General features: G+C 45.5%; 1 protein-coding gene across 1 annotated transcript; it reads left to right on the forward strand.

The window, feature by feature from the left end:
- The first annotated feature begins 515 nt into the window (after positions 1-515).
- oatx (organic anion transporter X) lies at positions 516-11082 on the forward strand. Its single transcript, XM_041952669.1, has 15 exons — positions 516-542; positions 669-833; positions 1161-1234; positions 1317-1446; positions 1534-1637; positions 1860-2014; positions 2505-2673; positions 2824-2947; positions 3030-3145; positions 3417-3471; positions 3738-3897; positions 4279-4387; positions 7086-7164; positions 10511-10638; positions 10935-11082. The coding sequence occupies exons 1-15, from the start codon at positions 516-518 to the stop codon at positions 11080-11082; spliced, it is 1743 nt and encodes a 580-aa protein (XP_041808603.1).
- Positions 11083-12807: the final 1725 nt, after the last annotated feature.

A 12807-nucleotide genomic window follows, 5' to 3' on the forward strand; every position in this document is an offset into this window, starting at 1 on the left:
CCAGACTCCATAGAAATATTTCACCCTTTTAGAGTTCATTGTAAAACCACGCTGCAGCACTCCTGTTCAGTTATTATCAGGGTAAATGACTGGGGTTGGAAGTCTGGAATTCGTTAAGTAGAAGGTTTTGGATAGTTTGGTGGAGGTTTGGAACAGTTTGACTTTTGACCTGAACATTTAAACACATTTGTGGAGTTTTAAAAGGTTAAAAGTTCATATTTTTGAAAAAGTTTTAACCATTTTTATACATTTGTCTTGTTTTCAGGCGCATTCTGCTGGAACTGAACCTGAAATCTGTTTGTATTGTTGTTTCTGTCATTGTTATCATTATCATTATTATTAGTGGTAGTACTAGTAGTAGTAGTAGTATTTATCATTATTAATATTATTAGGTTAACGGCTGTGTCAGTGGAACAGAGAAACATGGACAATCAGTTTTAGAAAATATTTTATAAAGTTTAAATTTTGAAGCTAAACTATAAAAACGGCCTAAATCGAGGAATCAGACTGAAGAGATGGGCTTCGCTGAGCTGCTGGAGGAGGTGAGTGAACTCCTGCTGGAACCTGATTACTGTGAAGTTAGTCCGCCTGAGCACACCTGACCATGCACACCAGGTGTGATATGATGTGTAACGTGTGTTTCCTGTCCCACCCCTTTGTATGGTAAGGTGGGCGGATTTGGCAGGTACCAGTGGCTCCACGTGACTTTGATCAGTTTACCTGGTTTGTTGTTGGCGAGTCAGAACCTGCTGAACAACTTCGTCTCAGGAATCCCCGCCCACCACTGCAACCTGCCGGCAAACCACACCCTCTACAACCTGTCGCACCTGCAGGTAACGTGTGACAATACCAGGTAACTTGTATGACACTATCAGGTAACCTGTTTCACTGCCAGGTAACCAGCCTAACTACCAGGTAACCTGTCCGACCTCTTCAACTGCTACCTAACCTGTGTCGCTGTCAGGTTACCTGTGTGACAGGTAACCAGTGTGACATTACCAGGTAACATCCATGACACTCCCAGGTAACCTGTCTAACTACCAGGTAACCTGTCACACTATCAGGTAACCCATGTCGCTCCCAAGTACCTGGTCAAACCCAACCAGGTAACAAGCAGCCTGTTTGAGTAGACTGACTAATAAAGCAGCTGATTGTTTCAGGTGGATGAGAAGCAGCTCCTGAAAGCTTTCATCCCTCTGGACTCTTCAGGGAATAGACTGGACCGCTGCAGGAGGTGAAAGTTGTTCTTGTAGTTTTTGTCTTCTTCATGTTGAGTTGTATTGATTATTACATCACTTCCTGTTCTACATGTTCAGGTATGTGGAGCCTCAGTGGCAGCTGTTAGCTGCTAACAACTCAGGTAATGTTAGCCACCTACAGACGGAGGGATGTTTGGACGGATGGACGTTCGACAGCTCTGAGTTCTTTGCCACCACCGTCTCTGAGGTGACGAGGAGAAACCTGCTCACTGATGTTCGTCAACACTGATGTGGTGATGATTGTTGACCTTCATCGTCCCTGTCTCTTTCTCAGTGGGAGCTGGTCTGTTCTCTGCGTCCTCTGAAACAGATGATCCAGACCATCTACATGGGTGGAGTTTTAACAGGAGCCATAGTCTACGGCGGCCTGTCTGACAGGTGATACTCACCTGTTCAAACTGTAAACATGCGTACAGCCATTAAAGCTTTAAACCTGCGCAGGTTTGAACCATCAATGGCTCTGAAGAGTCTGATGATGACGATGTTCTATGAATGTGTGCATGTTTAAGTAACATCTTCTTTCTTCTTCATGCCTGCTCATCGTTTGTCGGTGCACCATAAAATCAAACCAATCAGAATCCTTCTCTCTCTCTCTCTCAGGTTTGGGAGGCGATCTGTCCTTATTTGGTCGTACCTGCAGCTGGGCGTGCTCGGTTGTAGCTCCGCCCTCTCTCCTTCATACACCGCCTACTGCGTTTTTAGGTTTCTGAGTGGGATGGCGGTGTCGGGAATCATCCTTAATGGAGTCTCACTGAGTACCTGTCCACCTGTCTACCTGTATATCTGTCTGTCTGTCTCACTGAGTACCTGTCTACCTGTATATCTGTCTGTCTGTCTCACTGAGTACCTGTCTACCTGTATATCTGTCTGTCTGTCTCACTGAGTACCTGTCCACCTGTCTACCTGTATATCTGTCTGTCTGTCTCACTGAGTACCTGTCTACCTGTATATCTGTCTGTCTGTCTCACTGAGTACCTGTCCACTTGTCTACCTGTATATCTGTCTGTCTGTCTCACTGAGTACCTGTCTACCTGTATATCTGTCTGTCTGTCTCACTAAGTACCTGTCTACCTGTCTACCTGTATATCTGTCTGTCTGTCATAAACTGCAGGTTCAGTTTTTAACGTGTCTCTCGTCCGATTCGATCGCTATGGAAACAAAGTGATGACATATCCTCAGAGATCGATAAACCTGTCTGTCTACCTGTCTCTCTGTTTACCTGACTGTCTACCTGTCTGTCTGCAGAGGTAGAGTGGATCCCAACCAGAGAGAGGACGTTAGTGGGCACGCTGACCTCCTTCTTCTTCACATTTGGTCAGATGATCCTGGCCGGGCTCGCCTATTGGCTGAGAGACTGGAGGAAGCTGCAGGTGGCCGTTTGTGCCCCTCAGTTCCTGTTCTTTGCCTACAGCTGGTCAGTGTAGACCTTCAAATGTATAGAATGTATTCCTCTTGTCAATCTGCTCTCTTATTGGTCAAATGTTTTATTGTTTTATTTGATTCTGATCGTTCTGCCCTTTGATTGGTGAGGTGGTTCTAATCTTTCTGCTCCCTGATTGGCCAGGTGGTACTCGGAGTCAGCTCGCTGGTTGGTTCTGAACGGTCGGTCTGATGAGGCGTTAAAGAATCTTCACAGAGTTGCTCGAATCAACGGAAAATCAGAGATAATCGACAAGTTAACACTGGAGGTAACCTGTCTGTCTACCTGTCTGTCACAAAAGATCTGTACTATTCAATCAGAACCTGAGATCTGTCCCATGTGACCTGCAGGTTCTACATTCTCACATGAAGAAGGAGATTGAGTCAAGTCGTTCATCGTTCACAGCATACGACCTGCTGAGGACCAGAGGGATGAGACGTATCTCCATCTGTCTGATTGCCGTCTGGTCAGAAAACACACCTGCTTTACCTTTATTTACACATTCATTCACCTTCATTCATTTACTTTTGTTTATTTACATTTAAATCACAGAAAAGTCTAGAATTTGCTCCACCTGACACAGAGACACAATATATACATCTACCTGTCCGTCTGTCCTCCTGTCATCCACTCGTCTTCCAGGACCCCCTGGAAGACGAGTGGATGCATCTCAAGGGGTTACCACTTAATAAATTTGTTTGATCCACTTGTCCATCATTCGTCTTCTTCCTCTGCAGGTTCTCCACCAGTTTTGCGTACTACGGTTTGGCAATGGACCTGCAGAAGTTCGGGGTAAGACAACAGATTAACATCAATGCTACATGTTAGCTAAGAGCTGCTGAAAACTTCCTGTATACCTCACTCACCTGATACCCCGGGCTCAGGTGAGTGAGGGATGAAAGCTACAGATGGAAAAGATTGCCATCATTGTGACTTTTAAGTGTTTATAATATTAAGTTAAATTATCAGCTGGCAAGAAGTCACCTGTCTACCCTTCCTCTCCTCCTATTGGCTGCTTCATACTGAGCTGTCCTCCTATTGCCTCTTGGTTGTTCCAGGTGAGTATCTACGTGATACAGATCATCTTTGGAACTGTTGATTTTCCTGCCAAACTGTTGGCTCTGGGCATGCTCAGTTACCTGGGGAGGAGGGTATCTCAGGCGACCTGTCTCTTCCTGTCGGCCCTCATCATCTTCGCTAACATCTTTGTCCCCACAGGTAACAAACACCAACACACTAATACACACACACACACACACACACACACACACACACAGGTGATAAACACTAAGAACCAGGACCAGGTTTAAGGCTTTAACACCTGTAGTTCAGGACAGAATGAGTTTAATAATGTCACTCTGTTGTACTGCACCAGATGAGAAGGCGGAGCTTCATTGTCACAGTGCACCTGTCAGTGCACCTGTAGTTTCAGTCCAGGACATGACTGTTCAGTGAACTGTTCTTTTGAAGCAGGAGCTGAACACGTTCAAAGTAAACCACATGTCCACTTCACGGCACTGGACCAGATTAGAATCTGAATACTAAAAGCAAAATGAGGGTCCTCACCAGCATACACTCATGATATCCCTCCCCCACCAGACATGCAGACCATCAGGACCACGTTGGCATGTCTCGGTAAAGGTTTCACCTCGGCCTCCTTCACTGTTGTCTACCTGTACACGGGAGAACTCTACCCTACCGTCATCAGGTGAGACTGCTGCTTCAAATCCTGACAAACGGGAACTGTCCACCTGTTTGAGAAGTCGTTACCTGATTATTGGATTAATGCTTCGGCCCATTTTCATGGAAGATGACAAATATATAAAAAACATTTGGAGGGCTTCAGTTTTAGGTCAAAGGCCATGTCTTCAGATTAACTTTATGAGCTCAGGTGTGTTCAACAGACCTCTTCGAGTCTCTTCTCTTTCAGAGTAATGTCGTCCTCCAGCAGCAGTTAAATCAAAGTTTACTGATTTTACTGACGTCCACGCAGCAACATGCATCAGCGAGGGTGTTCACCAAAGTGATTTTTGTCCTGAGACAAGTGCATTTTCTGAACTTTATGCAATGTGAGTGCTGCATATTTACATTATGTTACAAACAAGATGCCTGCCGTCTATGTGTCTTTTTTTTTGTAAGAGCTGAATAACGTTCAGCGCTGGGTAAAACACTGCACTCGTCACTTTTTAAACAGTCGTCCAATGACAAACGAGGAGGTGCAGGACAAATACCGCAAAGACAAACCCTCACATTCTACGTGTACAAGTGCTAAACAATGGCAACGATGGAGGACAAATTAATGAGATAAGATAGACTTTATTAATCCACAGCTGGAGAAATCCAGGTGTTACAGGCAGCAGGTAATGACAGTTGGAAAAAAAAATAGCAACAGAAATACAAAATAAAAGCTGAATATATATATGAACATTTTATACAAAGGGCTGTCAGAGAAAAAAATATGTAGAATATATATATATGAAAATACATATTGCTGCAAAGAACTGACAAATTGCCATAAAGATACACTTCCAAAAATTCTGTAGAATTTCACAGACTTTACACAGATTGCATTGAATGGATAAAGTGACTACAGCATTAATGATTGCACAGAAATAAATATGTATATGTCAAAGTAGAATACTACTGTGTATTGATATGTAGAGTACTCAATGAGAGTGGAGAAGAGCAGTACTGCAAGGTACGAGGTGAATGATGATGTCACACATCACTGCAAACAACAGTCTGAATATGGAAACCAGCGCTAAGTTAGTCAACGCTGGAGTTGAACTCTGACAGCTGATGGTATGAAGGACCTGTGGTAGTTCCTTCTTACAGGGTGGATGCAGCAGTCTGTTACTGAAGGAGCTGCTGAGGGCCCCCACTGTGTCATGCAGGGGGTGGGAGGGGTTGTCCATGATGGATGTCAGCTTGGCTAACATCCTCCTCTCACCTCCATCCTCAGTGGTGTCCAGAGGACAGTCCAGGACAGAACCAGGTCTCTTTCTGTCCCTCTCAGAGCTTCCACAGCCCCAGCAGACCACTGAGTAAAAGACTGCAGAGTCAACCACAGAGTCATAGAAAGTCCTCAGTCATGTCCTACATACTCCAAAGGACCTCTTTGGTCCTTCCTGTACAGGACATCACTGTTAGTGGACCAGTCCAGTTTATTGTTGAGGTGGACACCAGGTATTTGTACTCCTCCAGGATCTCAGTGTCCAGACCCTGGATGCACACCGGTGAAGTCTGTGGTGCTGCAGGAGTCTGTCACCATCTCTTTGGTCTTGCTGGTGTTGATGTGCAGGTGGTTCAGTCCACACCAGTGGACAGAGTTAGTGATGAGGTCTCTGTATTCCAGCTCGTTCCCCTGTGATACACATCCAACGATGGCTTTATCATTGGAGATCGGAGATGTACATATATAGTTGTTTTTTAATTTTGTATCCCCTTTTTATTGTCTTTTGATCTTCCTATGTCTCTCTTATATTCTTTGCTGTGTGTAACATTTTAATTTGTCTTGCATGGTCTTAATAACATTTTATTTTATTTTGTCTTATCTTAAACCCACCCAGTGCTGGAGTCCTTTGATCAGGATATTAATGAGAAGTCAGGATTCCTGTGTTATCGCCTGAAACATGAATGACAAATTTTCATTAATGTGCTTTCTTTCAGAGCCTCTTTGAGTTTTAGAGTCACTGTTTTTTAAGCAGTTTCTTATGAATAGCTACAGTTGCTATAAGAATGATTGATCAATAGTCTATAATTTGATGAAGACCAGATTCAGAAACAAAACAAAAAATAGAAATACAGAGACTTCAAACTACTGGACTCCCTCTATAGTAACAGCATGATATTTAATCAAATAATCTGTCAATCTGTGGCTGATAAGGTCAGATACATTTTATTGATCTAACGTTGCAGAAAGCAAAGGGAAAAACTGATCAACTGATAACAAAAATAAAACAGGATGAAAAGAAGACAAACATAAAATAAATGTGACGACTGTGTGCAGTTATACAGATATGACCATCATGAATAATAATGTGCACGTAACGTCTATTGTGTGTAATGTGTGTGTGTGTGTGTGTGTGCGTGTGCGTGTGTGTGTAATGTGTGCGTGTGTGTGTGTAATGTGTGCGTGTGTGTGTGTGTAATGTGTGTGTGTGTGTGCGTGTGTGTAATGTGTGTGTGTGTGTGTAATGTGTGTGTGTGTGTAATGTGTGTGTATGTGTGTGTGTAATGTGTGTGTGTGCGTGTGTGTGTGTAATGTGTGTGTCTGTGTGTGTGTGTGTAATGTGTGTGTGTGCGTGTGTGTGTGTGTGTAATGTGTGTGTCTGTGTGTGTGTGTGTGTAATGTGTGTGTGTGCGTGTGTGTGTGTGTGTGTGTTTCTTTTGTCTTGTGTTTTCAGGCAGACAGGAATGGGCTTTGTCTCCACAATGGCTAGAGTCGGCAGCATGGCGGCCCCCGCCGTCCTCATCCTGGACGAGGTGACATCACTGATCCAAACCTCATTATCAAACAATAATATTAACATGACAAACAAATTGATGAATGATTCTTCTTTTCTATACTCTTTATTCGTATAATCCATGTAAACAATGTGAATGTAGTGAAGGTGAAGATCCATCAAAGAATAAATACGTGTATAGAACCAATTGATCGCATTCATCTTGAAATTCCTGATTTAATTAATTCATGATAAACACACCCTCCGATCCACTAGAGGGCAGTGTGTTAGTGTGATGGTTTGCCTCGCCTACGAGTGAAAAGTACGTTGGTGTATGAAGGTGCTGCACAGCAGGAGGCTATAATGATAGCAAGCTTTATATTTACTACTACTACGACTGAGCTTAGCCAGCATGGCGAGTGTACAGGAGTGTTAGCATAGAAAAGATAAGGCTCAGACACTCAGGTCTCCATTACCGACCACTTTGTGCTCATGCAATCATTAATAAGACTTTGGAGACCTGAAATTCAGCAATCCATTGATTTGACCAAAAAGGATCAGCATGATCAGCAGGGAGTTATAGTCCAGGTTGTGTGTTTGTGTGGAGGGGGGGCAGAGCAGGAGAGAGTTCAGCATCCTGACAGCCTGGTGGACGAAGCTGTCCCACAGTCTGCTGGTCTTGGCCCGCAGACTCTGCAGTCTCCTCCCTGATGGCAGCAGGCTGAAGAGGCTGTGTGACGGGTGGGTGGGGTCTCTTGCAATGCAGAGGGCTTTGCGGGGGAGGCGGGAGGTGTAGAGGTCGTGGAGGGAGGGGAGAGAAGCACCGATGATCTTCTCAGCTGCTCTCACGATGCGCTGGAGGTTCTTCCTGCAGGACGTGGAGCAGGCGCCATACCACACGGTGATGCTGCTGGTCAGGATGCTCTCGATGGTGCCTCTGTAGAAGGTGTGCATGATGGGGGCCGGGGCTCTAGCTTTCCTCAGTTTGCGAGGAAGTAGAGGAGCTGGTTCGCTTTCTTGGCCAGCGATGTGGTGTTGGTGGTCCAGGAGAAGTCCTCAGTGACGTGCACACCCAGGAATTTGGTGCTGCTTACCCTCTCCACTGTAGCACCATTGATGGTAAGGGGGGCATACTGGGGGCGTCTTCTCCTGAAGTCCACAACAATCTCCTTCGTCTTCTCCACATTCAGAGAGAGATTGTTGTGTTCACACCACGAGGCCAGGCGGCTCACCTCGCTCCTGTAGTCCGCCTCGTCGTCGTTGCTGATGAGACCCACCACAGTTGTGTCATCGGCGAACTTGACGAGGAGGTTGGAGCTGTGCGACGGTGTGCGGTCGTGGGTCAGCAGAGTGAAGAGGAGGGGGCTCGGCACACATCCTTGGGGGGCCCCCGTGTTCAGTGTGGTAGTGCTGGATGTGTTCCTGCCGACCGGAACTGCCTGAGGTCTCCCAGTCAGGAAGTCCAGCAGCCAGTTGCACAGGGAGGTGTTTAATCCCAGCTGGTCCAGTTTTGCGATGAGCTGTTGTGGGATGATTGTGTTGAATGCTGAGCTGAAGAGTCTTTATTGTCCAGATGTGTGAGGGCTGAGTGGAGGGCAGTGGAGATGGCGTCATCGGTCGAGCGGTTGGGCCGTTAAGCAAACTGGAAGGGGTCCGGGGAGGGTGGGAGGACAGTCTTGATGTGTTTCAACACTAGCCGTTCGAAGCACTTCATGAGGATGGGGGTGAGTGCTACCGGACGGTAGTCGTTGAAACAGGAGGGCGACGACTTCTTCGGGACAGGGATGATGGTGGTGGTTTTGAAGCATATGGGGACAACAGCTTGGCTCAGCGAGATGTTGAAGATGTCTGTGAAGACATCCGTGAGCTCTCCGGTCCTTCTGTCTGTCTGTCCTTCTGTCTGTCTGCCTGCCCGACAGTCTGTCTGTCCCTCTGTCTGTCTGCCTGCCTGCCTGACAGTCTGTCTGTCTGTCCTCCTATCCTTCTGTCTGTCTGTCCTTCTGTCTGTCCTTCTGTCTGCCTGACAGTCTGTCTGCCTGACAGCCTGGCTGTCTGTCCGTCTGTCTGTCTGTCTGCCTGACAGTCTGTCTGTCTGTCTGCCTGACAGTCTGTCTGTCTGTCCTTCTGACAGTCTGTCTGTCTGTCTGCCTGACAGTCTGTCTGTCTGTCCTTCTGTCTGTCTGCCTGCCCGACAGTCTGTCTGTCCTTCTGTCTGTCTGTCTGTCTGCCTGACAGTCTGTCTGTCTGTCCTCCTATCCTTCTGTCTGTCTGTCCTTCTGTCTGCCTGACAGTCTGGCTGTCTGTCCGTCTGTCTGTCTGTCTGTCTGTCTGCCTGACAGTCTGTCTGTCTGTCCTTCTGACAGGATGTCTGTCTGTCTGCCTGACAGTCTGTCTGTCTGTCCTTCTGTCTGTCTGCCTGCCCGACAGTCTGTCTGTCCTTCTGTCTGTCTGTCTGTCCTTCTGACAGGATGTCTGTCTGTCTGCCTGACAGTCTGTCTGTCTGTCCTTCTGTCTGTCTGCCTGCCCGACAGTCTGTCTGTCCTTCTGTCTGTCTGTCTGTCCTTCTGTCTGTCTGTCTGCCTGACAGTCTGTCTGTCTGTCCTTCTGACAGTCTGTCTGTCTGTCTGCCTTACAGTCTGTCTGTCTGTCCTTCTGTCTGTCTGTCTGCCTGACAGTCTGTCTGTCTGTCCTTCTGACAGTCTGTCTGTCTGTCTGCCTGACAGTCTGTCTGTCTGTCCTTCTGTCTGTCTGCCTGCCCGACAGTCTGTCTGTCCTTCTGTCTGTCTGTCTGTCTGCCTGACAGTCTGTCTGTCTGTCCTCCTATCCTTCTGTCTGTCTGTCCTTCTGTCTGCCTGACAGTCTGGCTGTCTGTCCGTCTGTCTGTCTGTCTGTCTGTCTGCCTGACAGTCTGTCTGTCTGTCCATCTGTCCTTCTGTCTGTCTGTCTGCCTGACAGTCTGTCTGTCTGGCTGTCTGTCCGTCTGTCTGTCTGTCTGTCCTTCTGTCTGTCTGTCTGCCTGACAGTCTGTCTGTCTGTCCTTCTGACAGGATGTCTGTCTGTCTGCCTGACAGTCTGTCTGTCTGTCCTTCTGTCTGTCTGCCTGCCCGACAGTCTGTCTGTCCTTCTGTCTGTCTGTCTGTCCTTCTGTCTGTCTGTCTGCCTGACAGTCTGTCTGTCTGTCCTTCTGACAGTCTGTCTGTCTGTCTGCCTTACAGTCTGTCTGTCTGTCCTTCTGTCTGTCTGTCTGCCTGACAGTCTGTCTGTCTCTCATCATGAGCGTCTCTTAAATTGTCTGTCTGAACTCAGCTGATTGATTGGATGTCTGTATTGGCAGCAGCATCGTCTGGCTAACCGATGCTAACTGTACAGATGGTCTTCACCTCCAGGTACTCCCTGCTCTGCCCAGTGTGGTGTATGGGGGGGCGGCGGTGTTGGCTGGCTGCTTCGCCTGCTTCCTGCCAGAGACGCTTAACATACCACTGCCTGACACCATTGAGGACGTGGAGGAGAAATGGTGAACTAATAGCTAACAGTTTTATTAGCAGGCTAGCTGTATTTGCATTGTTGCCTTCAATAGCAGCATTAGCTTCATTTGCAGCATTAGCTTCATTAGCAGTGATAGCTTCATTAGCATGTAAGCTTTATTAGCAGTGTTGCCTTAATTAGCAGTCCCCACTGAATTATCAGAGCAGAGTGATACTAATGCTAACAAGCTGCGGAGCTAGTTACATTACTGGTCTTGGTTATCACCAACCTGATCAATAACTAGTAAAAAATAAATACCAGTAACTGCAATCTGTTTGTATGAAGGTCTGGAAGAAACCACGCCCCCCAACACCAAGAGGGCGTGTTGTTACAAGAGGGTGGGGCGCCGGGACGTGAGGGCGTGATCTCGATGGAAGGCGTGGCTTTAAAAGAGCTGAAGGACGCAGAAGGGACTGGACTCAATGCCCTCTGACCAATCAGTCAGAGCCAATGACAGCTGGACTGAACCTCAACCAATCACATGGCTTAAGCCATAAATGAGGAAAAGAATGAACCAATGAGAATCAAAGAATGACTCAGTGTAAGTTTTTCTTTGTTTCAGAAAATTTGTTTTATTGAGAAAAATGACATAATTTCACATTTAAACATATTTCTGAATTATTTTAATAAAAGCCAGATGTGTGAAATGTATTGGTTAGCCACAGCAGTGATGTTTGAAACACGTTTTAAAGAGTTTGTGTTCTTAAAAATGACAAATCAGTAATCAGTAATTTGCTTTAACACGTGAATAAAACTGTGATTGATATCAAATGACTGCTGTCGTCTTTGTTTCTAACTGTAAGAACTTTCAGTCACAGAGATAAATATGAGCGATTCGTAACTGAACTGGCTGACCTGTGTCACAAGACCAGATTTTTACTTCAGCAAAAGTAGAAATACCACAGTGTCGACATACTCTGTTTATTGATAAACATTAAGTAAAAGTATGCAAGCATTATCCTCCAAATATACTACAACAAAAGTAAAAGTACTTGTTATTCATAATAATATACATTATTGGATTCTAATGTGTTCAACACTTCAATGTTGCAGCTGTTAACTAATTTATATATTTCAGTTTTAAGATATAGAATTTCATAACTTGTTATCTGATGAGATTTCATGTCAATAGTATGAAAGTAAGATGTAACTAAAGTCATTTTCTAAATGTAGGCAGTATCATCACAACCATGGCTGAGCCAATGTAACAGTAAGTGTTCTGTGGACATGATGGACATGTCCTCGTGCTCTGGTACAGTCTTTATTCTGGAGCTGGTAAAAAATAAACTGCACACAGCTGTCATCAGCAGTGCAACTGCACACTTGTAGATGGTCGTGGTGTACGTCACGGAACCCTATCTGTGCAGTTGCACTATTAATCCACCAGGTGGCTCCCAAACTATATACAGGACAAGCAAATAAATGTTGTAGAAACTCATGATGAAGGTTATTTCTGACTCTGTCACACGAACTGAGTCTGTACCTGAGTCTGTTGGATTATGTAGCACTGACCTCCGTTCCTCTGTTCCTCAATAAAAGTGGAAAAGTAACTGCACATTTCTGTGCAAACCTGTAAAAAGTCCTGTTCGCACGGTGACATCAGCACTACTTTGGCCACGTCTGCCAGAATCACCTCCTGTGAACAAAGGAGATAACAGACCACTCTCTGACATCACAGACTAAAACTCAGTTTTCTCTGTTTTCATGTCAAAACTTTTTGAACATCTTTAGGCTGTTTTCAGTAACCTAAAACTGATTGTGTGTGGACAATGAGCCAAAATGCACAGAAAAACAACATCACCTGAGCCTGCACACCTGCCTTCCATCAGCTCATCAGTGAGTCTCCAGCTCTCCATCCACACTCACAGGTTCATGGATGGTTCATTGAATTATATAAATAATAAATGTAACATGATTAGGCAGAAATGCAAAGAAATTAAACAATAGGAAACACATAAAACAAACATTAGTTCATCAAATCACGTGAAATGTAAAAATCCAAACATGAAGGTACGGAAACAATCAGACATCATGATTTAATGTTTTACCTTCATGTTTCTCATGTTTCTAATGTTCGGACATGGTGATGGTGTCTGAGGTAACACTGCCCTCTGCTGGTCCACAGGTTGTGGATCCATCCTGACAGAGCCAACTGAGG

This window comes from Chelmon rostratus, chromosome 14 (genome assembly GCF_017976325.1).
Source record: "Chelmon rostratus isolate fCheRos1 chromosome 14, fCheRos1.pri, whole genome shotgun sequence".
In the NCBI taxonomy this organism is placed as follows: Eukaryota; Metazoa; Chordata; class Actinopteri; order Chaetodontiformes; family Chaetodontidae; genus Chelmon; species Chelmon rostratus.